This window comes from Hyla sarda, chromosome 2 (assembly GCF_029499605.1).
Source record: "Hyla sarda isolate aHylSar1 chromosome 2, aHylSar1.hap1, whole genome shotgun sequence".
Classification (NCBI taxonomy): Eukaryota; Metazoa; Chordata; class Amphibia; order Anura; family Hylidae; genus Hyla; species Hyla sarda.
Genome location: NC_079190.1, coordinates 60,600,452 through 60,627,620, shown reverse-complemented (window position 1 = coordinate 60,627,620; position 27,169 = coordinate 60,600,452). Strand labels below are relative to the sequence as shown.

The window sequence follows — 27,169 nt, the reverse complement described above, 5'->3', positions numbered from 1 at the left end:
CTCACACGGTTTGTTTCTGTGTTGTACTCTTGTTTGAAATGAAAAAGGAGTTTAATAATAAAAAAGATCTGATTAAAAAAAAAAAAAGATCAGCGTGTGTAGTGTTATAGCCCCCTATGGGAGTGTAAATAAAAATAGATATATGTGATATCGTCACGTGCGGAAATGTCCAAATTATAAAAATAAATCGTTAATTAAACCGCATGGTCAATGGCGTTCGCGCAAAAAAAAATCCAAAGTCCAAAATTGCATATTTTTGGTCACCTTTTGATATCATGAAAATTTTTTTCAAAAGCGCAAAAAGTCCAATCAGTACACAAATGGTACTGCTAAAAACTTCAGATCATGGAGCCCTCATAACGCCCCGTACGCTGAAAAATAAAAAAGTTATAGGGGTCAGAAGATGACAATTTTAAACATATACATTTTCCTGCATGCAGTTATGATTTTTTCCAGAAGTAATACAAACTCAAACCTATATAAGTAGGGTATCATTTTAATCGTATGTACCTACAGAATAAAGATAAGGTGTCATTTTTACAGAAAAAAAGGAGATTTTTATGCTTACCGTAAAATCTTTCTCAGGGGATCCATTAGGGGACACAGACCATGGGTATATGCTGCTCTCACTAGGAGGCTTGACACTATGGCAACAAGAAAAAATTGGCCCCTCCCAGCAGGGTATACCCGCCTACAGGCACCTGAGGTAATCAGTTTTAGTCCCAGAGCAGTAGGAGAGGACCGACTAGTCAGGAAAAAACCACAAACTGTCAAAGAAACCAGCATAAAAATTAACTGAACACACCCTCGGACAGGTAACCGAACCAGGAACACCAGAGAAAAGAAGAGTGGGTGCTGTGTCCCCCAATGGATCCTCTGAGAAAGAGATTTTACGGTAAGCATACAAATCTCCTTTTCTCTATCGGCTCCATTGGGGGACACAGACCATGGGACATACCAAAGCAGTCCCTAGGGTGGGCAAAGGAAAATCAGTCAGGTGGACCACCGCCGCCTGCAACACCTTACGGCCCAGACTAGCATCAGCGGATGCAAAGGTATGAACCTGGTAGAACCTTGTGAAAGTGTGTAAAGACGGCCATGTGGCCACTCTACAGATCTGCGAGGCCGAAGCCTTGTTGCGGAGAGCTCAGGATGCCCTGACAGAACGAGTGAAATGAGCAAAAACCCTGAAGGGGGGGGGGGTCTTCCCCTTGCAGCGGTAAGCTTCAGAAATAGCAGATCGGATCCACCGAGAAATAGTGGCCTTTGAAGCAGGTTGTTCTTTACGGCGAGTCACGCTGTAGAAAAGAAGAAGTGACTGAGAGATAAGTACGAACCGCCCTCAACACATCCAGTTTGTGGAGCAAACTTTCCTTGGGATGAGGTGGAGCCGAACAGAAGGACGGAAGGATGATGTCCTCATTGAGATGAAAAACAGAAACAACCTTTGGTAAGAAGGACAGAACTGGACAGAAAACAAATTTGTCCTGGTGTATGATCAGGAAGGGAGAACAGCAGGAGAGAGCTGCCAGCTCTGAAACTATCCTAATAGAGGTAATAGCAATAAGGAATGCCACCTTCCAGGAAAGGAGGCGAAGAGGAATGTCCCTGAGAGGTTCAAAGGGAGTACCCTGCAGAGCACCAAGAACTAAGTTCAAGTCCCAAGTTGGTGTAGGGGACCTGTAAGGAGGGGCCGCATGGGACACTCCCTAAAGAAAAGTCCGGATATGGGGATCGGACTCAGGAGGACGTTGAAAAAGAATGGAAATTGCCGAAACCTGACCCTTAAGGGAACTGAGAGCCAACTGTTGTTCTAGCCCTGACTGTAAAAAGGAAAGAAGTCGAGGGAGAGAGAACGAAACAGGAGAAACAGAGTGAGATTCACACCAACGAAAATAAGACCGCCAAGTACGGTGTTAAATCTTCGCAGAAGAGTGCTTGCGTGCAGTCGGTAGATAAATGTTCCGACTCCGGAGTTTTCTGTACTTCCAACTCCGACTCCTCTGTATTAATATGCGAATGTATTTTATACATTCCTTGAAGGAAAGAAAGGTAACATACCTGTCATTACCACAGGACTACTGACTGGGAAGCCAACAGTCTACTGTATTGAACAGTTTGTGTGCTGATCTGCTGTTGAAGATAGGGCAGTGGGAGGATCAAGGAAGGGGCATTTATTATAAAACAGGATTTCCCTAGTAGAATCCCATAGTCATGTTTAAAGGGCTACTCCGCCCCTAGACATCTTATCCCCGGGATCCCACTGCTGGCGACCCCCGGGATCGCCGCTGCGGCACCGCGCTTTCATTACTACACAGAGCGAGTTCGGGGGACGGATACAGAGCGATACAGTGGACGGAGCAGCCTAATGTCATAGCTCCGCCCCTAGTGACATCATGGCCCGTCCCCTTAAAGCAAGTCTATGGCAGGGGGCATGAAGACCACCACGCCCCCTCCCATAGACTTGTATTGAGGGGGCTGGCCGTAACATTACGAGGGGCAGAGCCATGACGTAACGGTGCTCCAACCCCTGTATCGCCCGTCATTACGCACAGAGCGAACTCGCTCTGTGCAGTAATGATAGCGCGTTGCCGCAGCGGCAATCCCGGGGGTCTCCAGCAGCGGGACCCCGGCGATCTGACATCTTATCCCCTATCCTTTGGATAGGGGATAAGATATCTAGGTGCGGAGTACCCCTTTAAGCTAACAATCGAGTTTACAAGTTTTTATAGCCTTAGCTGAATGGCAGCAGTTTTTCCAATGGTTTACAACTTCAGTTGACAACTATTGACCCTCCATTCCCTTCACTTATACAAGTGTCTCTAGTCCTGCAAAAAACATATTTCCTTAACCCCTTATCAGTGAGAGGCTAGGTTACCCATGGGTTCCCTGTAACAGCAGAACACAACAGTATGGAAATTATAAGTATTACCGCTACTAATTGTGCGTTGTGTGCCATATAGTAAAGCACATGAAAAGCATGCTTCTTCACGGTCACTTAACGTGTTCGTTTTGCGGTTACGTGAGGCACTGCATGCATTGGTCTTCATTCTTAAAGTAGAGAAGTCATTAATTATAACTTTTTGTGAATTGGGACATTTAAACTTGCTTTTTTTTATTTTTTTTATTCCAATCTAAATTTTGTAGGAGTCGGAGTCGGTGCATTGTTTGCCGACTCCGACTCCAGGTACCCAAAATTTTGTCCGACTCCTCGACTCCGACTCCACAGCCCTGCTGAGCATAGTGCGAATCACCTGGGGAGAGAAACCCTGAGCCCTGAGAACCGCGGTTGAATGCCGTCAAATGCAGTGACGGTAAATTGGGGTGGCAAAGGGGACCTTGAGAGAGAAGGTCTGGAAGAATAGGGAGGCACAGCGGAAAGTCGTCCAGTAGTCGGACCACATCAGCGTACCATGACCTCCTGGGCCAGTCCGGAGCTACGAGAATGGTGGGAATGCCCTCTGCTTTGAGCTTCCTCAGGACCCTGGGAAGGAGAGCAAGAGGGAAAAGATAAAGGACAAAGTCCGACCAAGGAATCACCAGGGCATCTACGGCCAGAGCCAAGGGATCCCGGGACTTCGCCACAAAGTGAGGAACCTTCTGGTTGTGGCGGGGCACGAATAAGTCCACGTCCGGAGTGCCGCAGAGGTTGCAGATCTCTGCAAACACCTCCGGAGGAAGGGACCACTCGCCGGGGTCGGCTGAGGATCGGCTGAGAAAGTCCGCTTCCCAGTTGTTCACTCCCAGAATGTGAATTGCAGAGATGGCCGGCACTCTGAGCTCCGCCCAGAGAAGAATCTTGGACACCTTTGGCCATCGCAGCCGAGCTGCGGGTGCCACCCTGGCGACTGATATATGCCACAGCAGAGGAGTTGTCCGACTGGACACGAACAGGATGGTCCCCAAGAAGGATCTCCCAATGGCATAGGCAAAGATAGATTGCCCTCAGTTCCAAAATGTTGATGGGGACAAGGGCTTCTGGGGGGGGGGGACCAAAGGCCTTGGACTGTCAGGTCCCTGAAGACACCTCCCCAACCTGAAAGCCTGGCATCCGTCATGAAGACTTGCCAACAGAGGGGCAGAAAGGAGCGCACCTGTAAAAGCAGGGGGGAATGAAGCCACCACAGAAGGGACTGGCGAGCCCTCTGAGGAAGAATGATCCTGCGATCGAGGGATAACGGAGAGCAATCCCACCATGATAGAAGCCCAAGTTGAAAAAACAGGGGCATGGAGTATTCAAACCCCCGACAAAAGAGTCAGCCGCTTGTCCGGATGAAGCCGAATCGCAATGTCGAACTGGAGTCCCAGGAAAATTAGACACCGAGTGGGAGTTAGTTTGGACATGTCCTGATTGACCATCCAGCCGAAACGGGACAAGGCCTGAATGGTAAGACAGAGACTTTCCAGATTCTGGTTCCTGGTTGGAGCCTTGGTCAGGAGGTCGTCCAGGTACAGAACCACTGAGACACCCCTCGACCGTAAGAGGGCGATCATAGGTGCCAGGACCTTGGTGAAGACCCTTGGAGCAGTGGCCAGACCAAAGGGAAGGGCCACAAACTGAAAATGGTCTTCCGGAAGATGTTGGTTGAGGTGCTTCAGATCCAGGATCGGGCAAACGGAACCCCCTTTCTTGGGGACCATGAAGAGGGTGGAATAAAAACCCCAAAAACGCTCCATGGGAGGAACAGGGACAATTACTCCCTGAATGAGAAGGGACTGGAGCGCGCCCCAAAAGGTCCTTGCCAGAGAGGGGGACCTGGGGGGCCCGGGAATGAAAAAAGCGATCCCTTGGAAGGGAGGCAAACTCGATCCGATATCCGTTGGATACCACATCCCTGACCCAGGAGTCCTGCACGTGCGCGGACCAGATGTCCCGGAAGAGTAACAGACGACCTCCCACCTGAGAAAATAAGAGGGTGGGGGTGTCCCTTCAGGCAAGGGTAGGCTTGCGGTTGCCCGCTTTGGCCGCGAAATGACCTGAACGGCTATCCGAGGGAGGGGTCAAGAAGGAGGGAGCCTTCTTGTCCCACGAGGGCGCCTGTCTGGACACTTTAGTGGAACCAAATGCCCGTAAGGAGGTCGACTTTCAACAGGAAGTAGTACTGCAAGCCTTATTTTGAGGTAACAGGGAACTTTTACCACCCATCGCCTCTGAGATGATCTCATTGAGGCGACGGTAAAACAGTCGAGAACCGGTAAAAGGAAGTTCTGTCAGAGATTTCTTAGAAGCGGCATCCGCTTCTAAGAAGAGCCACCAGGTTACCTGTGGCAAAAGCCGCACAATGGGCCGACTGCATGGAAGCAGTACATAGATAGTCTCCAGCCTTAGAGAGTTGGAGAGCTAAATCAGCCAATTCCTCTGCTGGAGATACGGAAAGAATACCCTAGCGGAGCTGAGAAGCCTTAGACTGAAAGAGCTTTAGATACCCGGGCAGAAGGATACCAGGGAGAAGGGAAGAGCCCGCTGCTTCAAAGGCGAATTTTGCCAGGGTCTCTCCCCTCTTGTCTTCAGGATCCTTGAAGGAACCCGCATCTGCCAATGGTAGAGTAGTAGCTTTTGAAAGGCGGGAGACCGGTGGGTCCACTGTGGGAGGAGCGGTCCACAGAGCAATAAAATCCCTGGCGAAGGGAAATTGTGCCTAAACCTTCTTAGTTTCTTGAAACTGCTTCTCAGGATGTTTCCAGGCAGAATCCAGCAAGGCTTCAAGTTCAGCATGAGAGTTGAAAACCTTGGGTGCAGGTCGGGAATGGTGAAAGGAAACTTCTGGAGCTACGTCCAAAGTTCCTGGGTCCTCCAGATGAAATGTGTCCATTATGGCCAAGACCAAGGTGTCCACCAGGCCGGTGTCAGAGGCAGAAACAGAAACCTCATCTTCCAGTTCTCCAGGAGAGTGGAAGGGAAAAGTTGGCAGCACGTGGCTGCCGAATGAAGGAGGTAAACTGCATGCCTGAAGCACCGGCGCCTGTCTGTACAGGGAGGAAGACACAGTTCTACGCCACTGAACAGAGTTCCCCCCATTCCCAGAGCTGGTAGGGGTGAACCAGTAATAATAAAGAGAAGTGGGCTCACAGTCCTACACCACTGATAAGAGTTCCCCACATCCACAGCAATGATAAAGATGAGTGGGTTCAAAATAGGGGGTCTCCAGAGGCTGAAAGTTCCTAAGACCTGTAAGAAAAAAGGGGGGAAATACTCACCTTAGTCAGAAGAACTTACCTAATGAAGTCTTCAGTCAGCTTTGGTCACCTGCACCCCGTGAGGTACAACCCCAGGCGCTGACCGTCGGTGAGAAGGGGTTGACAGTACATCCACGATGTCTGTGCCCCTTCAATCGCAAATGGGGAAACCGTGAACGCTCTGTTCCTCAGTCCCCACCTGAAAACAGAAAAGAAAAGGGAGAGAAAAATCTAAACGTCCCCTAATCTAGAAAGCAAAAAATGTTTGACCAGGTCTGGGAAACCATAGACCAGCGTCTGCCTCCTACAGACACTAAGCTAAAACTGATTAGCTCAGGTGCCTGTAGGCGGGTATACCCTGCTGGGAGGGGACGACTTTTTCTTGTTGCCATAGTGTCAAGCCTCCTAGTGACAGCAGCATATACTGTGTCCCCCAATGGAGCCGATAGAGAAGTGTACTGCATAGAAATGGAAGCCCCCAAAAGTTACAAAATGGCGTTTTTTTTATTTTGTCGCACAATGATTATTTTTTCTGTTTCGCTGTAGATATTTGGGTAAAATGACAGATGTCATTACAAAGTAGAATTGGTGGCGCAAATAATAAGCCATCATATGGATTTTTAGGTGCAAAATTGAAAGGGTTATAATTTTTAAAAGGTATGGAGGAAAAAACGAAAGGGGTTAAAGGGGTAGTCTAGGATTGGAAAACTTATCCCCTATCCCAAGGATATGGAATATGTTTCAGATCGCCAGGGGTCCAACCGCTGATGGGGACCCCCCGTGATCTCCTGTACGGGGCCCCAGCTCTCTATGGCCAGATAGTGTGTGTCGACCACCGCACAAAGTGACGGCCGACACACCCCCTCAATACAGCGCTATGGCTTCGGCTTTCTCCCATAGAGTTATATTGAGGGGGCATGTCAGCCGCCGCTTCGTGTGGTGGTCGACACACCGCCTTCCCGTGGACTGCTGGGGCCCCATACAGGAGATCGCAGGGGGTCCCAGCAGTCGGACCCACTCCTTTAATATTAATCAATGGTACACAGGAAGCTCCTTTTTTCTTAAAAAGAGGTTCTGTATCAGATGTGCATTCTGTATAAGCAATAATGTGTCCCCTACTAAAATAAAGTGATCACCTTGGAATTCCATAACCTATATACATGAGCCTGCAGCCTCATAGAACTCCTTGTAGACTTCTAGTAGTTTTATAATTGCCCATAAACAGAATAGTCTGCTCAATATTTTTTTATGGATACCCAGTGCTACTACTAAACAGTGCCGCATTGAGATTCTGGTTTGTTGTGATTTGATCTCAGTCCCCACTATTTGTTGTAATAGGAAAGTTAATGTAAGTAGAAATACCAGATACACATGTGTGTAATGTCATCAGCACCTGTAGAACTCTTCTCTACCAGCGGTTACTTTATCCGTGGGTACCAGCCAGCCGCCATCAGCTATGTGCACGCCACCTTCAGACAGGAAATGCTCCCTTGTGAAATAATCCATACAGTGGAATTCAAAGGTTCTTGCTTTTTCACTAGTAATGCCAATCTGATTCTTTATAACACCGAATCTGTACAACTAAAAGATGAGAAACATAAGTGCTTCTTCTACATAGTATTTAAGGGGTATTCTGTTATCAGAAAATTGTATTTAAATAAGAATACAAAAAAAAAAAAAAAATATATATATATATATATATATATATATATATATATATATATATATATATACACACAATATTACTAATATAGTGTTATCACAAATTGTACAGGCTTCAGTGTGATTTAGCATTATTCACCCCTGGCAGGAAGTTGTGTAGTTCATTGTCAATGTGGTGTTGTGTGCAGCTCCCTGGCGCCTACCTCTTTCCTGAGAGGATGCATCATCATCTGCAGTCTCAGGAGGTTTGGCTGGATCTGTTCTCTGAGCTCTAGTCCCACCCTGGGTAATGTCATCGCCTCTAGCCAGCCCCTACAGCCTACATCATCTCCCTGTCACACACACACATATATATATATATATATCTTTATGGGGATATTAAGAAGAATAACTAGTGTTTACAGAATGCTGCCTTATACTGAAAAAGCGGAGCAGACAGGAAATGAATATAACAGGTGCTGCAGATTTGCAGGCTGTGTGGAGAGCGTCTGCTGTGCTATGCAATTTTCTACAGCAGCTCTTTCCAGGCAACAGGATTGCTGTGGGAGGGAAGAAGGCAGGGTGGGAAAGCTGTGATGAAGAGCTGAGGGGATCTAATACATTATGGGAATTGTAGTCCTAAGCCACTATTCAACCAGGAAGTCAACCAGGAAATCCAGGACTAAGGCCCCCAAAACAAATGGATTTATTGTTGTTTACAGACAGGTAAGCAATGCTATATGCTTGTGTCTCTTTTTTATCTTACGTGGAGTACACCTTTAAGATTGTTTCATAGAATGGAGCGAAGACAGACAGATAGAAGGAAGAGGCTACTCAATCCAAGGTAATGCCCATGTATTAAGTCACACTGGCTACTGAATATGACAGATTAGATATACTGGTTATCATATATTTATCCCCAAAATAAAAATAAGGCTATATACATCTAAAATTGCCCTCCGTTAGTGGTATATAAAACCACCACATTACATCCAAATTAAGTGACATGCATTTTTTCCGAGCGTTAAAAAGGGGGTGGGGGGTGGGGGGGAAATAAAACCGTTTTATGCCTCAATAAACTGTGTGTGAACAAAGTCTTATACACACTATACAGCTGCTCTCAAAAAAACTTTCATTTGAATGTCTGACAGCTTCCTTATAATGAACACGATCAGTACTCAGATCAGCAGCGCATCTTTCCATCAATTCCCAACTTCAATTTCTTACATATACTGTATTATATCAACAGACTAATATAACCATTGCAGCAGTTCTATACCTCAGCCTGTGTATATACTGTCGGTTTCCTTCCTTCTACTGCTGTTTCCAAATTAATTCTGTCGATAGAAGAGGTTTTTTGCTGATATAATGATCCAGGTTGTGGTTTGATCTTCTGTCTTTGTTTCTTTCGTATTCTCATCTCCTGCATATCCCTGGCACAGCAGATATTTGCAACCAAATCAGAGAGATCTGCCTCTGAACAAAACATAACACAAGATTAGTCTAGGTTGTTCTATTATAATCGAATAATCGTATCACAAGGAGAAAAATAGATCCTTGCTGCAAACAGCAAGAACATATTTGTAAGCCTGTGACTACCTGATGCATCCTTCTCTGTCCTTCCAATTTCTAGTTGACCCTCACATATAAGATCTTTGTTGTGATCCTCATCTTGTCTTGGAGAGTTAACTGTTTGATTACCCAAAGACATGTGAAGATTCTTCTTAGAATGGATGACAAATGAGCTTGTAGTCGTTCTAGATGTGTTGTTTGAGTCACTTCTACTACAATCTGCTGGAACAGGTGTTGAACTGGAGGGTAAAGTACTTCGGGAAACATTTAATTTAGGATAAAGAGTCCTCTGGAGAGTGTTCCTAGATTCCATGGTATCCTTTTGTCCTCTTGAGAATCTGCAAAACAAATATATATCATGTTTTGCAAACCATTCTTCTTTATCATATGTAATTATTTATGGAGCAAAACAAAAGGAGGTTTTTTAGACATACTCTAAAAATGGATCGGAGGATCCATTGGGGGACACCGGAACCGTGGGTATATCTTGCTTACACTAGGCATTAAAAAAGAGGTTGGCTCCTCCCGGCAGGATATACCCCACCCACTGACTCTGAGCTAATCAGTTTTAGTCCCAAAGCAGTAGGAGGAACCGATAATACCAGAAGAGTCCGAGAAAGGCGCAGTCAAAAACAAGTGAACCAACCTACAGACAGGCAACCGACCCTCAGGTCAACAAACTAAGAACCAAAAGGGTGGGAGCTGTGTCCCCCAACTGAGAAAGAGATTTTATGGTAAGTCTAAAAAAATCTCCTTTTCTTGTTCGGCTCCATTGGGGGACACAGGAACCATGGGACGTACCAAAGCAGTCCCCAGGGTGGGAAAGCAAAACCAACCAGAATTCAGCCGGATGGCAATGCCACTGCTGCCTGCAGAACCTTACGCCCCAAACTGGCGTCAGCAGACGTGGGAGACCTGTAGGGAGGAATCTCATGTGCCACCCCTTGTGGAAAGGTGTGAACATGAGAATTAGAAGCCAGGGGGCGCTGAAAAAGAATGGAAAGCGCAGACACCTGCCCTTTGAGGGCAACTGAGTGCCAAACGCGTTTCCAGCCCCGACTGTAAAAACACAAGCAGGTTCGGTAAGGAAAAACGAACAGGAGACAGAGAACGGGCCTCACACCAGCGAAAATAGGCCCGCCAGGTCCTGTGATAAATCCTAGCAGAGGACTGTTTACGCGCCCTAAGCATGGTGCAAATGACCCGGGAAGAAAAACCTCGAGCCTTTAGCACCGCGGTTTCAACCGCCATGCAGTCAAATGCAGTAGCAGTGAATTGGGATGGCAAAAAGGACCCTGAGAGAGAAGGTCGGGCCGATCCAGAAGCCGAAAGGAGATGTCCGCTACAAGACGAACCCTGTCAGCAAACCACGAGCGCCGGGGCCAATCTGGCGCCACCAGAATTGTCGAGACGCCTTCCGCCTTGAGCTTCGCCAGCACCCTGGGCAGAAGGGAAAGCGGAGGGAAAAGGTAAGGAAGGGTGAACTGTGACCAAGGAATGACCAACGCGTCCAAGGCCAGAGCCAGAGGATTGCGGGACTTCGTCACGAAGGCTGGAACCTGCCGGTTCAGACGGGACGCAAAGAGGTCCCCGTCCGGGATCCCCCAACGGTCGCAAATGGTCGCGAACACCTTCGGGTGGAGAGACCACTCCCCGGGTCGGGTGAGGAGCGACTTAGAAAGTTTGCTTCCCATTTTTCCACACCTGGAATGTGGCTCGCCAATATGGAGTGAACGTGGTGTTCCGCCAAGGTCAGAATCTTGGACACCTCGGCCATGGCAGCGAGGCTGCGAGTGCCCCGTTGCCGATTGATGTAAGCCACAGCCGTGGCGTTGTCTGTTTGAATTCGAACCGGACGGCCCTGGAGAATCGACTCCCAATGAAGGGGACAAAGGAAGATGGTACGGAGCTCCAGGACATTGATGGGCAGACGAGCTTCCTGAACAGTCTAGTATAGAAAAACACCTCCCCAGCCAAGGAGACTTGCATCGGTCGTTAAGACCTGCCAACGCAGTGGGAGAAACGAGCGACCCTCCCAAAGGAGAGGAGAGCAGAGCCACCAAAAGAAGTGACCGACAGGTCGTGGTGGACAGACGGATCCAGCGGTGGAGGGATAGTGGAGACTTGTCCCAAAGAGTCAGGATGGCCCATTGAAGAGGGTGGAACCGGAACTGAGCAAAGGGAACGGCTTCCATGGCCGCCACCATCCTGCTGAACACTTCCATGCAAGAGCGGATGGACACCGGATGCGGGCAGTGCAAGAGGCGGATCCCAGGCAGAAGAGCACTCCACTTGTCCGATGGAAGAAGAACCCAAGCCTTCTCGTGTCGAATCAAAGGCCCAGAAAAAGCAGAGACTGGGAGGGGAAAAGATTGGATTTCTCCATGTTGATCAACCACCCGAAACTGGTCAGAGTCTGAAGCGTGATGTGGAGACTCTCTCTGTTTTGGGCCAAGGACGGGGCTTTTTTTTAACAGGTCGTCCAGATAAGGAAGCACTGACACTCCTCGGGAGAGGAGGATGGCAATCACTGCTGCCAGGACCTTGCTAAAGACCCTGGAGACCGTGGCCAGCCTGAAAGGCAGAGCCACAAACTGAAAATGACCTGCTGGAACGGCAAACCGCAGAAGACGTTGGTGTGGCGGAAAAATGGGGATGTGCAGGTATGCATTCCAGATGTCCACCGAAGACAGGAATTCGCCCATATCCATGGATGCAAAAAACGAACGGAGAGATTTCATCCTGAAGTGCCGCAGGCTTAGATGTTGATTGAGGAGCTTCAGATTGAGAATCAGACAAACCGTTCCCCCCTTTTTGGGAACAACGAACAGGTTCGAATAGAAGCCCAAAAAACATTCCTGGACCGGAATCGGCACAATGACTCCCTGTGCCAGAAGGGTGTGAAGTGCAGACTGAAAGGCCACAGCCAGGTTCGGCGAGCTGGGAGGCCAGGACCGGAAAAAACTATTCCGGGGAAAAGAACCAAATTCGATTCGGTAGCCGTCGGAAACGATGTCCAGAACCCAGGAATCCTGGACCTGCGCCAACCAAGTGTCCCGAAAGTGGGACAAGCGACCGCCCACCCGAGGGAAAAACTCGGGTAGGGGCACCCCTTCAGGCTGAGGTAGGCTTGTGAGTACCTGACTTGGCGGAGAAACGTCCAGAACGGCCGTCCTGCTTCCAGGAGGGGCGAGGCTTGAAGTTAGGAGCCTTCCTGGACTGTGCGGAATCTGGATTATCCTGACGCCCTGAGCCAAGGGAACGAAAGGACCAAAAGGAAGAAGCCTTACGGTGAGAATCGGATTTCTTGGAGGCCGTGTCAGCATTCCAAGCCTTCAACCACATAGAGCGGCGAATAGCCACCAAGTTGCCAGAAGCAAAGGCCGCAAAGCATGCAGATTCTAAGGAAGCCAAACATAAATAATCACCAGCATTGGAGATCTGGAGTGCTATGTCAGCAAGATCATCAGGAGGAGCCCCAGATAAAACACCTTGGCAAAGTTGAGAGGCCCAGGCCGACAGGGCTTTGGATATCCAAGTCACAGCAAAGGCCGGAAGTAGGGATGAGCCAACCGCCTCAAATGCGTATTTCGCCAAATTTCCGACGCGCTTGTCCACGGGGTCCTTGAAAGAAGCCGCATCCGCCAGAGGAAGAGTGGTGGATTTGGATAAGCGAGAGACTGGAGGGTCCACTAAAGGGGGGGGGGGGGGGGTTGTACATTTGGAGACCAGGTCCTAGGTAAATGGGAACATAGCCTTCAGCCGTTTAGACCCTTGGAAGTGCTTCTCCGGTTGCTTCCAGGCAGTCTCCAGCAAGTCATCAAACTCCTTATGAGAATTGAAGACCTTGGGAGAGCGTGGGTGTGGTGAAAGGAAACTTCTGGAGCAGGATCCAAAGTTCCAGGGTCCTGTAGGTGAAAGGTGTCCCTGACAGCCGACACCAAGCTGTCCACCATGTCAGACATGGATGACAGCTCTTCAGATTCCGATTGCGGATCAGAGTCTGAGTCCATCAGTTCCCCAGGAGACCGGGAACGCGCAGTGGAGGCTCAAGATCTAGGTGACAAGGATCTGGCTAGGTGGGTCGGAGATCGGGAACGGCCCCTAGGGTAGCGACCGCGCGAGCGAGGATGCTGCCTAGAAGATGGCGACCTGGAGCGAGAGCGGCGAGGAGACCTACACTCAGGGGAGGAATCAGTATAAATGACCCTGGGACGCCTGTGAGAGTGCCGGTGGCCCAAGGATGCCGAACTCGCCTCCTGGGAAGGAGGATGCAAGGAGGAATGCATTAAGGCAGTAGCCACCTAGAGACCATGCGCTTCAGGGAGCTATCCTGGGCAGGGGGATTGGGACGTGAGGCAGAGCAGGCAGGACAGGTGGACTCAGCCGAACCACCTGGCAGCATAGTAAGTGACCAAAGCGGAGACCGCCAATCTGTTAGAAGGTTCAGAACTGGGTATGGACATTGCAGAACAGATAAGTCAGCTATCCCAGAGACAAAAAGAAAAAGGAACAAGCTCACCCAGGTTCCTGTGTCCTGAAGTCGCAGTAGTCTTGCAGGGAGCAGAACTCAAGCAGAAGAGCGGCTTGTAGCAACAGGATCAGCTTGCAGTATCAGGAACAGCTTCAGCTTGCAGCAACAGGAGGAGCCTCAGCAGGAGCAGTCGGCGGTCACAGGAGCAGCTTGCAGCAACAGCCTACAGGACAGCCTACAGTGGTCACAGGAGCAGCTTGCAGCAACAGATGTAATAGCATGCGGACAGACCTGTGGTGAAGTGAGTTGTTGAACACAGTATCAGCACCAGCGCGCTCAGTGCAGAGCAAGTAACCCCCTGTGCCGGATCTCAATGGCCTCCGATAGGCTAAGAGAAACAAAGGGAGGAGACAGGTGACCCCTGCAGCGTACGCAAGACCGGGAGAGGCTGAGACTGCGCACGCTAGCATGGGATTGGGAGCGCAGTAACATGCGGACAAAAAGTTGCGGAGCTACCCGGGGAGGAGAACAGGCCGAAGCCGCGGGCTAAATTTTAGGGCGGCCGCCTGCCGCGACTCCCGCTACCCATGCCTCACTTTGTGGGAGAGTACAGAGCCTGGCAGCAGTCTTCCGATAGGAGAAGATGGCAGCCAGGACTAATCACAAGGTCCGCACTGAGCGGACGCATATGCGACAGCCAGAAGGCTGCCGCGAAGCAGGACTAGAGAGCGCTCTTTTGCACTCTGTGAAATAAAAGGAAGACTTCTCTACAGGCTATGCCCCAGGTGAGAGAGCGGTCACAGGAGCAGCATGCAGCTACAGAGTGACCACAGGATAAAGGGAGAGCCCTAATTAGAGGTCAGGATCAGAGGGGACATATACTTACCTAAGAAGATATCCCATATACTCACCCCTGAAGTCTTCGACCAGCCAGGTGCCAAGTGCATCATAGCAGGCTGCAAGAAGCGGGGTGAGCAGAGGCAATAGGTGACCCGGACCCAAGGTACATCCTTAAAGCTCTGGTCGGTGGCGAGAAAGGGTTAACGTTCCATACTCTATGGACCGTGCCCTTCCTTCGTAAGTGGGGGTATCAGGAAGCGCCATGCTCCTCTCGCCCCAACCTAGAAAAAATAACAAAAGGAGAGAAAATCGAAACTCTATAAAACTAAAAAATAATAAAAGAAGACCAGGTCTGGAGAGCTCCAGACCTGTGCCTGCCTCCTACTAAGCTAAAAACTGATTAGCTCAGAGTCAGTGGGTGGGGTACATCCTGCCGGGAGGAGCCAACCTCTTTTTTTAATGCCTAGTGGCAGCAAGATATACCCACGGTTCCTGTGTCCCCCAATGGAGCCAAACGAGAAAGTAATACTTTTGCTGTGGGAGACATGATTGGTTATCAAGTGACCTGAATTAATCACATCTTGGTGATGACACCAGGACCATCTACTAATGTCACCTTTTACTGTGATTCTGTACAGACCATTTTCCAGCAGCCGCCCCCTCATACTCACAAACTGAACAGGAATTCTCAGCTTAATATTAGGCCTACTGGCCAGACTGAAAAAAAAACAAAAAAAACTAAAAATTCTTCAAGAATAAGTTCAACATAAAATCTTGATTTAGACAATAGGCCATTTTCTGATGACACATTACCTTTAAAGGGGTACTACGGTGCATACACATCTTATCCCCTTTCCAAAGGATAGGGGATAAGATGCCTGATCGCGGGAGTCCCGCAGCTGGGGACGCCCGTGATCATGCACGCGGCACCCAGTTTGTAATCAGTCCCCGGAACGTGTTCGCTCCGGGTCTGATTACGCTCGACCGCAGGGCCTGGCGGCGTGTGACGTCACGCCTCCGCCCCTGTGTGACGTCACGCTCCGCCCCTCAATGCAAGCCTAAGGAAGGGGGCGTGATAGCCGCCGGCCGTGCGGTCGAGCGTAATCAGACCTGGAGCGAACACGTTCCGGGGACTGATTACAAACGGGGTGCCGCGTGCATGATCACGGGCGTCCCCAGCTGCGGGACTCCCGCGATCAGGCATCTTATCCCCCTACCCTTTGGATAGGGGATAAGATGTGCAAGCACTGGAGTACCCCTTTAAGGCAATGAAACAATATGAAGGAATAAAAAGGGACAGTAGTACGTCCTCACTGGCTATAAACTCAGAACTACATATAGATCCCGAGGATTGCACTTACCTGGCAGGATCAGAGGATAACGGTTGTAAGGTAACATTTTGGAAATACTTTTTTCTGTCCTTTAGGCTCTCTGTAAAGCAGGGGGAATATGAAAGTAGGGGAGAAAAAAACATAACTCAAAATAGGTACAAAAGCATCAGAGGAGGGCACTTGCTTTTTACTTGTATGCAAGTTAAAACAGTTTGGATTTTATTTGCATAAATGTTTCTATTAAGAAAAAAAGTTTGAAAATTTGCACTTCTATATATTTTCTTTTTAATATATTTATAATTAACCTTGTAGAGGGATTTTATAGTAAAGTGTTAATATTTGTAGATGATGCTAAACTCTGTAAAGTGGTTAACAATAGAGTACAGTGCACTGCTACAAATGAATCTGTTTCAACAAAAATTGTAACATCTAAACACTGCATTTTATTTTCCACTACACAAAAGCTAACAAACTGAGTGGCAAATAGAATGGTAAAATAACATACAGAGATTGTCTCATCAGACAGTGGTAGCCCAACGCTGCGGTTGCCACTAAAGTCTGATTAGCTGTTGTGACTCCTGCCAATTGCTTGAATGAAGTGGCAGAAACAACAGGAACGCACTGTGCCAAGTTGACTCAGATGGGTTCACTTTGATGTTATGGCCACCTTGTCAGTCACTAACTACAATGGATCCAACCAAGGAGCCTCAAAAGAAAACCTAAGCTGCACAAGAGGCTACGGTCCGCATGCCTTGCTTTGAAATCTACACCAGCTCCAAGCTGGTGTAGATTTTTAGCTACAATATACACTAGCTTGGTGTATATTGTATTACATTAGATGTGTGGGTTAGAACACACCCCATTTTACAACAGGCCACACCCACTTAAAAAAAAAACCAGTGTGAGTAGGGTAAAATGGGAAAAAAGTTTGCCCAAAAATGTGTGAGTTTTTCATGCCTAAAAAGCAGGTGTAGGTGCTTAATAAATTCACCCCATAAAACATAATTTCATAGTAATGAAAACATACCATAAGGACTGCTTGTGAGGGGCTTCAAAGCTGCTTTAAATTCATTCTCCAAGGATCTGTCAAATTCTGGTAAAAGTTGCCTTTTGATTGGAGGTTCTCCTGTGTGTAAAAACATTATTAAAGGAGAACTCCGGAATATAAAAATTGTCCCCCATACTGCCGGCAGTAAAAAAATAAACATGTACATACCTTCCTCCGGCTCCGGTCTCCGCCATGATCCTCTTCCTGGTTGCCGGTGGTCGGAGAATCATACTGCGCTCAGCCAATCACCAGACGCAGCGAAGTCAGACTCGGCCGGCGATAGGCTGAGTGGCAGTGTGAGAACGCTTCAGGACACAAAATACTTCACTACACCGGCACCTGCTGCCGGGGCCGAAAACGTCACATTGCCGCTCAGCCTATCGCCGTCCGAGTCGGGACTTCACTGCAGCTGGTGATTGGCTGAGCGCAGTAAGACTCTCCCACCACCGGCAACCCGGAAGAGGATCGTGGCGGAGACCGGAGCCGTTTACCGGAGGCACCGGGGGAGCGGAGGAAGGTATGTACATCTTAATTTTTTTACTGCCAGCATGGGGGACAATTTTTATATTCTGGAGTTCTCCTTTAAGGTGTTAACAGCTGCTTTACCAATCCCAAAATTATGCAGTTTAGCTTCTGCAGGTTGTACATATTACAATACACAATGCAGCTCCATTGTCTATGGGAACCGATTACAGCCTACATAGCCGAGTACCGCACTCATATCTGGCTGCACCCACAAACAATGAATGAAGCCACAGTGAGCGTGCATGACTGCTACTCCATTTTAAAGAGCTTTTAAGATCACATAGGAGGTCCCCGTGGTCAAACTTCTTCACGATCCGACACTTATGCCATATCGTGTGGTATAATCTCTTCAATTACCTTTAATTTGATTACATTTTAGCTTAGATGTGCTTGAATGCCATCGAACTGTTTAGGTTGGGTTCCCACTGCGTTCGTGTTTATGTTTAACATAAATGTTTTATACTCTTGAATGTTTACATTTAACATATTTTTATACTCTTGAATATTTACGTTTAACATATGCATTTTATGCTATTAAAAGAGATAAAAACCTTTACCTCAAACGGATGCATTGCCTGGTGCATGCCATATGCTGCATGATTTGTTCTATATAATAGCGTAGTTGAATATACAGCAAAATTACATAAAGAAACATAAGGGTGTATTCCCACACCGGATTCACTGCTGATTTGAAGTTGTGCATCTACAGTTGTAAAATCCCCAATTGCAGATTTTACAAGGCAATCGTTTTATTAAACTATGAAAAAATTTTGCAACTTTAATTGTAACCACAAAACAGTGTGGACCTAGCCTTATTATAAAACGTGTAAGCTTCAGAAGTTAAATCTTCAGAGTACCTATCATCAAACCATATTTTCTAAACTAACTAGGGATTATATTCCCTAACTACTCCTAACACCCCTCCTGCCCTTAAAGGGGTACTCCCGTGGAAAACTTTTTTTTTTTTTTTTTAATCAACTGGTGCCAGAAAGTTAAACAGATTTGTAAATTACTTCTATTAAAAATCTTAATCCTTCCAATACATTTTAGGGGTTGTATACTACAGAGGAAATGCTTTTCTTTTTAGATTTCTCTGATGTCACGACCACAGTGCTCTCTGCTGTCCATTTTAGGAACTGTCCAGAGCAGCATATGTTTGCTATGGGGATTTTTTCCTGCTCTGGACAGTTCCAAAAATGGACAGCAGAGGTCAGCAGAAAGCACTGTGGGCGTGACATCAGAGAAATCAAAAAAGAAAAGCATTTCTTCTGTAGTATATAGCCCCTAAAAAGTACTGGAAGGATTAAGATTTTTTTAAATAGAAGTCATTTACAAATCTGTTTAACTTTCTGGCACCAGTTGATAAAAAAAAAAAAAAAAAAAAAAAGTTTTCCACGGTAGTAGTACCCTTTAAAAAAAAATAAAATTCCGAGCTTTAAAAAGTTCTGTATCATACCTTTCCCCTTGTTCACATTGTGTGAGCTCATGGTAGGAGAAAGTGTTTGTTCCCCAGCAGGCGCAACGTCACTGAAGCCTGCGAGAGCTGTGCCTCCCCATGCCCTGCATGCACTTCCTGAGTTTGGTCTCCTGCCAGGCAGGGAGGAGACCAAACTTTTGACTTGCGCAGGGAACAGAACAGAGGCACCAATCTCAATCACATAAAAAAAATAAAGGTTGAGAATTTTAACAGCAAGTAGGTAACAATATGTCTTATAATTATATAAGGAACAATATATGAAAAGTTTAGTTTGGTGACAGGTACTCTTTAAATGGTGCAAATTGTTTAATAAAAAAACTATAACATTTTTTAGCACTTGATCTACCCGGTTCAAAAAAATATATAAAAAAATGATGAACTAAAAAGGAGCCCATGGCTTTAAGTATACAATACAAAGAAATTACATACCACGTGGAACTCCATCATCAGATCGTAATCTTTTTCCATTTCTAATATTTGGAAGCTTGTCTGAACATGGAAATACAACATCTGTCCTTATTTCAGCGTCGGTCAGATCTTCATCATCCATAAATGCTTTTGCGCTTTCTGCTGCTTCGATCTCAAAGTCATTTTCTGGAGTGTGGGACGATGTAAAATACAAATTTGTTGTTCCAGCAGTAGAGAGAGGTGTTAAATGTTTTACAAACCTTGGCAATTGAACATTACTGATAGAAAAGGCAGAAGACCTAGCTGAAGCATTTAGTTTCCCTCCATTACCTTCAGCAGTGTTCTTCTGTAAGTAGCCAAGCTTGTGAACAGAGTCTTTTATAGGTTTTTTATTCAGTAATGGGTTGTGTGTGTTCATTCTTGTACAATCCTGATTTTCATTAAGATTACACTCTGAGTTAGTATTACATTCTTCAAACAAGCCTTTAACCTTCTTTAGTGCATCTTCTGATACAGACACTTCTTTCCCACTTCCAGTGCTAAATCCAAATGAATTGATTGCAGACACTTTGGAGAAATGTTTTATTTCTGATGTGCTAGCCCCCATGGTTTGTTCTTGTAGGCATACTTTTGTGGCAGATGTTGATTTAAGATAAGGTTGGATATCTTCAGGAACATCATGTGGTGAGGATACATTATCTAATTCAGAAAATAATTTCCGTGTCCTTTTCAATGACTCCTCAGTCACAGTTACAGACTTACCGCCAGCTGTGCTAAAACATGGCATCTTGGGTTGAGGTTCATTTAGACTGCCTTCTAAGTTAGTATTACATTCTTTAAACAAGCCTTTAACTTTCTGCAGCGCATCGTTTGATACAGACACTTGTTTTCCATTACCAGTGCTAAATCCAAATGAATGTTTGGCGGGCACATTAGAAAAATGTTTTGTTTCTGATGCGTTGGCCACCACAGATTTTTCTTGTGGAGATTCTTCTGTGGAAGACTTTGATCTAAGTTGGACATCTACAGGAACATCTTGCTTTGAGGTGGATACGTTATCTACTTCAGAATATAATTTCTGAATAATTTCAGTATCAACGAAAAGTTGTTTTGCCTTTTGTAGTGAATCAAGGGAGACTGTCACAGGCTTTTTGCTTGCTGTGTTGAAAGCTATGGAAGATGGGATGACAACTGGGGCATTTACTTTCATAGAATGTATGTTATCAACATTCCTACTGGTGATGGAAGAGATGCCAGGCAATCTTTCATTTTCCTTCATTACAGGACCAGTTGGGACACTTTCCTTGTGTGAATCATCATTCACCTGTACATCACTTAAATCAGAGAACATCTCTCTAGCTTTTTGTAAAGCCTTACTTGACACGTTAAAGTGACCACCACTTGCTTTGCTAAAAAATGCCATCTTTTTATTTGTCTCTTGTTGAGGTAAACGCGTGCTTTTATCCACTCCTTTTACTAGAACCTTTCCTAGAAGAGCATTAGAAGATTGGTTTGCAGAAGGTTTTCTATTTTTCATTTCTGTTGCAGTGGAGAATACACTTTGGTTGGGCTCCAAGGAATCAACATTTTTAGTTGTGGTCTTGTTGGACTGAAATATACATCCTGCTTCTAATACAGCATCATCAGCATCTGCAATCATTTGTCTTACTTTCTGGAGGGAGTTGTGAGACACTTCTACCAATTTACCACTTGCTGTACTGAAACCTAGCGATGGCACAGTAAATTTGGGATTCCTGCTCTCATGTTGGTTGACTGAAGAACCAAGTTTTCCTTTATCTGACAAAAGTCTGTCATCTATATCATGAAAAATTCCCTGAGCCTTCTTCAATGAGTCTTCAGACATCTGAATAGACTTCCCACATGCACTGATAAAAGATGGTATGCCTAAGTTTGGAACTTCCCTTTTGTGTGAACCAACTTTATTAGACCCTTCTTTATGGGAGATCTCATTTAATGGTGATATATCTGCCAATACTTCAGAGCTGAGCCCTGCTGAATTCTTAACTAAAGGTTCAATTTTTCTGATTTGTGTTATATTGGAGTTAATTCTGTGAACTAGGGAATCCGTAACATCACAATCTTTGTCTTTTTCCTGATCACTGACTTCAGATTTACTATGAGTTCTTTGGAAAACATCTAAAACATTAGGTTCTTCAATATCCGCAAATAATTTTTGTGCTTTCTGGAGAAATTTTTTAGAATTACCTATCATTTTACCATTTGCTGTGCTGAAACCTGGTTGTAAAATGTTAAAAGTGCTTTCTTGCACTTGAACATTTTTGTTCTGTAAGTCATGTGACCTAACAGAATTTACTACAGAATCTGTCAAAACAATTTCATTATTTTGCTGCTCTTCTACATGACTACCATCTACTTCAGAAAATATCTTGTGAACCCTTTTGAGACTCTCCTCACACAACAGAACAGGTTTACCACTTGCAGTACTAAACAATGACATATTTGATATTGGATTATTTTGCTGAGGAGGACATGACTCTCTGGTTGCCTCTTTTCTTAATACATGTGTTATCTGCTTTGGTTTCTGGACTGGACCATCAGAAATTACTTTAGATGCATCATTTTCTTTGCTAAAGATCACTGGAGGCTGGTCAGACGTTGACCGACGTCTTTCCTTTCCTACAAAGTTGGTACTAGCATTATGTGACGTTCTTTCTATTAACACATTTGATGGTTTGTGCACTGTGCCTGTTCTGCAGTGATCTTCACGTGGGTCAGACGTATCCAATATATCAGAGAACATGGGGCTTACTTTATCTAAAGAAGCTTTGTTAATACTAATCAGTTTTCCTTTTGCAGTAGCAAAACCGACTGAAGCTGTAGACAGACCTAAAGCTAAAGTGTGGTTTCCATTGCTATTGGATGCATCCTCACAATTTTGCACATGTGCTGACTCTAATAGACAACATTTCTCACTATTCTTCATTTCAGCCTGCTTGGTCACATGGTTTTCATCACTCTTACAATTAAGTTCTTGCTTATCGGACAGTCTGGTATCTGGGAAATAGTTCTTTTTGGTCTGTGAAGGAGATGATACAGCAGTTGTTTGTATAATATTTGATGAATTATTAACAAGTAGTGTAGCGGTCATGCCTTCAGCTGTAACATGTAAAACATTGGACATTTCAGGATTAGGTGAACAATTCATATCTTGTGTGGTCTTTGTAGTTTTTTCTTTCGCCTTTTCTTCTAAATCACAAAATATCGCTTTTATTAGATCCTCATCAGTAATGTTAACACTTGTTCCTCCACCAACATTGCTTTCTCTGTTTTTGACAAATGAATCTAGTACAGATTTATTATCTGCAGTGTCACAGGCATTTGATCCAATGTTACTTTTATTTTCAGATCCTGATGTGACGCTAAAACCGTTGCTTTCTGCATTTCCTTCTCCAGCAGCAAAACTATCATTAAAGTCCACGTCCTTCCAGACATCTGACGTGTTGAGCTTCTGAGAGTCACTGTCGCTCATCTTTGGATTTTGCACATTATCTAATCCAGGTATAATTAGCTTTTTAACCTGTGTAAAGTCAAATTGACTGCCTGCGTTCTCTAAAAGAGAAGAAAGTTCACTGATTTCAGCTTTCTGACTTTCAGTAAAGATGTCATTTAACTGAGATTCTCTTCCATTGGATAAACCCTGCAAGCCCCTACTGCTGATCTTTGAGGAAGCATTCAAAATCTTTACAGGATTTTCCTTTGACATCTGAATGCCTATGTCTCCTTTGTCCGAAGAGGACAGTTTGCATGGTTTGTTTTCCTTATACAATTCTCCATCCAATTGCATTGAATCAAGCGGTTTTATGCTGCTAGCCATTTCATCCCATTCAGACTTCATGTTGACATTATTTGTTTTGTGTTTTTTGTTTGTTTCCTGTTCATTAACCTGACATACAATACTTTCTTTAGCAATTCCACTCTCTGTGACTATTATTTCCTTAGGTAATGGCGTCTGGAGTTCTTTATGCATCATAGTATCATCAGCTTTAGCCATTAAAATTAAAGGGGTTTTGACTCCGATTTCAGCGCTATCCTCTTGTAACATAAGTTCTCCTTTTCTTAGACTTTCTTCTGAGATGTTTATCTTTTTATTTGAGGCTGTTTCAAATCCTTTAAAGCCTTCCAAATTTATGTCCACCGGTAAATTACAGCTTGTTTTAATTGATTTACTTTCTGCTTTTTCAGAGTGCGGAGTTGTGCAAAAGGAATCACAATTGTTCCTTGAGATACAAGGATTTTCTTGTGAGTTACATTTTTTATCCCGATGACTTGCCACAGACTCTAAGACAATGACTTTGTTACTGTTGTGAGCCAACATGTCCTCTGAGTGCTGTAATGCTCCATCTTGTAGCCGTGAGATGCTTTTTGTTTCTGACACTTGAAGTTCTATAGAATCACCTCCATCTGAGGGAACAGCTGTTCTTTTTAAGATCGATTTCACCCCAGAGGTTTCTATTGAATCTGTGGGACCTGTCTGCATTACATTCATGAAAGTCTCTTCAATTTCTTGGAGATCTAAACTGTTATTTTTAAAGTCATCATCATCTTCATTTACAACTAGCTTTACTTCTGTCAGGTGATGAGCCAAGGAAGTATTCTTTAAATCCAATGATCCTGTGGGGAAAGAGAAGGTCAAATCCATAAGTTTATTATAAAAAGTTTAATTCAGAAGTAAGTGCAACAGAAATATACGCCATAGGACAGATGATATGAAATGACAGATCAGTGTAGGTCCATCTGCTGGAATCCCCATGGTAACTTAAAGGGTTTGTCCCATCTCCGTAGTCCCAGCTCCTCCGGCCTGTTCGCAAATGCCGAAAGCAGCCGAAAAAGCTGAAAGCAGCCGAAGTGGGAAAGTTATTGAATTTAATGGGAGTTGTGCAAATGGCGTAGCCCCACAGGTTACTCTGTCTACGTAACTTTGGGAGTCACTTACGTCATTTGCGTAATTCCTATTAAAGTCAGCGGCTTTCAGTGGCTTTCCTGACAACCTCCGGCTGCTGTAGGAGCTGGAAAAGCCGAAAGTGAGGCTAATCGGAGTACTCCGGCAAAAAAAAAAAAAGTATCCCCTATCCACAGGATAGGGGTTTAAGTAGCTCATCGCAGGGGTCTGACCACTCAGTCAGGAGAGCGTGTAACCTACCGGTAAATGGCACACGCTCCATTCATTCCTATGGGAGTGCTGATGATTCCCAAGAGCTTTACTCTGGTCTTTTCGGCACTCCCATAGGAATGAATGGAGCACATGCTGGCTGCAGCATGCGCTCCTCACTGAGCACTGGGGTCCCGTCACAGTGATAGCAGGGGCCCGCAGCGATCATCTACACCCTATCCTGTGAATAGGGGATACGTTGTTTTTTTTTGCCAAAGATCTCCTTTAAGTCTTAAACAACTTCTTGTATGTCATAGGGGCATGTTAAAAATTGTAATTTGGGGGTTCGGCTGTCGAGACCCCCACTAATTGGTAGATAGAAGAGAAAGAAGCACTTGGCTGAGAGCTTTTTACCTCACTTTCTGCTTAGCTTTATGTCGAAAGCTGAGCATATAAAGTACAGGCACCATGGCAGTCTAATTAAAAGGAGCAGAAAAGAAATGTATGATCCTTGTTTCTCATTCAGTGTCAATTTTGCTAAGGAGGGGAGAAAATAGAAAAGGAACCGCAAAGCAGTGTATAATAGTATTTTTCTGTTAGTGGAGCAAACCTTGCATCCATTTTTCGCTTCTCTGGGCAGCCGTCAGTATTGCAGTGAACCAGGGTCTCTCAGTTTGGTGGCATTGGGATATTGAACAGTCAGACTCTCATCAATCTAATATTTAGCATCTCTGATGTGGATTTCTAAGTACAGTGACCCCCCGACCTACGATGGCCCCGACATATGATGGCCTCTCAGAGGCCATTGCATGTCGATGTCAGCATCGACATACGATGCTTTTTTATGTCGGGGCCATCGCAGTGCTATCCGGCAGCGCCAAATGCTTAAGCTGCTGCCGGATAGAAGCTTAATGTTCCCCGTGTGGTGCGGTCAGTATTACTCACCCCTCCACGATGCTCCCGGGTGCCCTCCAGGTCCAGCGCTGGTCTTCCGGTGTCTTCTCGGCCCTCTCCGATGACGTCAATACGCTGCTGCGCACGCCATCCAATAGGAATGGCGTACGCAGCGGCGTAATGACGTCACTACGCAGGCCCAGTAAGGCCTTTCGGAAGACAGAAGAGGACCAGAGAAGACAGAAGAGGACCGGAGAAGACAGCGGAGGACCGGAGAAGACCAGGAGAGCCCAGCGGAGGCCCGGGGACACCATCTCGAGCGGCGGGGACACCATCTCGAGCGGCGGGGACAGGTGAGTACAGCTTCCTATACTTTACATTGCACGAATCCCTCAACATACGATGGAGTCGACAAACGATGGCTCGTTTGTAACGAATTACCATCGTATGTTGAGGGACCACTGTATGTTTAGACTGGGAAAAGCCAAACACTGTTCCTGCTAATTCTAAATGTCACACCAGTAAAAAGAGGGCCACAGTGGGGATGGTGATCAGGAAAACAGCAGCGGTGGGGGCTGAGTAAGTATAATTCTTTATTACTTTTAGTGCAACCCAAGCCACTTGTCAAAAAATCCCTTAACCCCTTAAGGACACATGACGTACTGGAACGTCATGTGTCCACTCCCGATCTATAACGCGGGGCCACGGCGTGGCCCCGCGTCATAGCGGTTCGGGCCCGGCCTCTAACAACGGCCGGGACCCGTGGCTAATAGCGCGCGGCATTGATCGCTGTGCCGCGCGCTATTAACCCTTTAGACGCGGCGTTCAAAGTTGAACGCCGCGTCTAAAGTGAAACCGAAAGCATGCCAGCTAGCTCAGTGGGCTGTTCGGGATAGCCGCGGTGAAATCGCGGCATCCCGAACAGCTGACAGGACAGCGGGAGGGCCCCTACCTGCCTCCTCGCTGTCCGATCGCCGAATGACTGCTCAGTGCCTGAGATCCAGGCATGAGCAGTCATGCGGCAGAATCATCGATCACTGGTTTCTTATGAGAAACCAGTGATCAATGTAAAAGATCAGTGTGTGCAGTGTTATAGGTCCCTATGGGACCTATAACACTGCAAAAAAAAAGTGCAAAAAAAAGTGAACAAACATCATTTAACCCCTTCCCTATTAAAAGTTTGAATCACCCCCATTTTCCCATAAAAGAAAAAACACAGTGTAAATAAAAATAAAAATAAACATAAATGGTATCGCCGCGTGCGGAAATGTCCGAATTATAAAAATATATCGTTAATTAAACCGCACGGTCAATGGCGTGCGCGCCAAAAAATTTCAAAGTCCAAAATAGTGCATTTTTGGTCACTTTCTATATCATGAAAAAATGAATAAAAAGCGATCAATAAGTCCTATCAATGCAAAAAATGATACCGTTAAAAACTTCAGATCACGGCGCAAAAAATGAGCCCTCATACCGCCCCATACACGGAAAAATAAAAAAGTTATAGGGGTCAGAAGATGACAATTTTAAACGTATAAATTTTTCTGCATGAAGTTATGATTTTTTCCAGAAGTGCGACAAATTCAAACCTGTATAAGTAGGGTATCATTTTAATCATATGGACCTACAGAATAAAGGTAAGGTGTCATTT

General features: G+C 45.7%; 1 protein-coding gene across 3 annotated transcripts in view; it reads right to left on the bottom strand.

Moving 5' to 3' along the window:
* BRCA2 (BRCA2 DNA repair associated) overlaps positions 1-27,169 on the bottom strand; it is a 101,713-nt gene that overhangs the window by 29,129 nt on the left and 45,415 nt on the right. For all 3 annotated transcript variants that reach the window (XM_056561886.1, XM_056561887.1, XM_056561888.1), the window contains 6 exons: positions 19,515-24,146; positions 17,063-17,161; positions 16,066-16,135; positions 9,418-9,728; positions 9,098-9,294; positions 7,571-7,758 (listed from right to left, as the gene is read on the bottom strand). In XM_056561886.1, the coding sequence (XP_056417861.1) occupies positions 7,571-7,758; positions 9,098-9,294; positions 9,418-9,728; positions 16,066-16,135; positions 17,063-17,161; positions 19,515-24,146 (5,497 nt within the window). The remainder of the gene's footprint in view (positions 1-7,570; positions 7,759-9,097; positions 9,295-9,417; positions 9,729-16,065; positions 16,136-17,062; positions 17,162-19,514; positions 24,147-27,169) is intronic.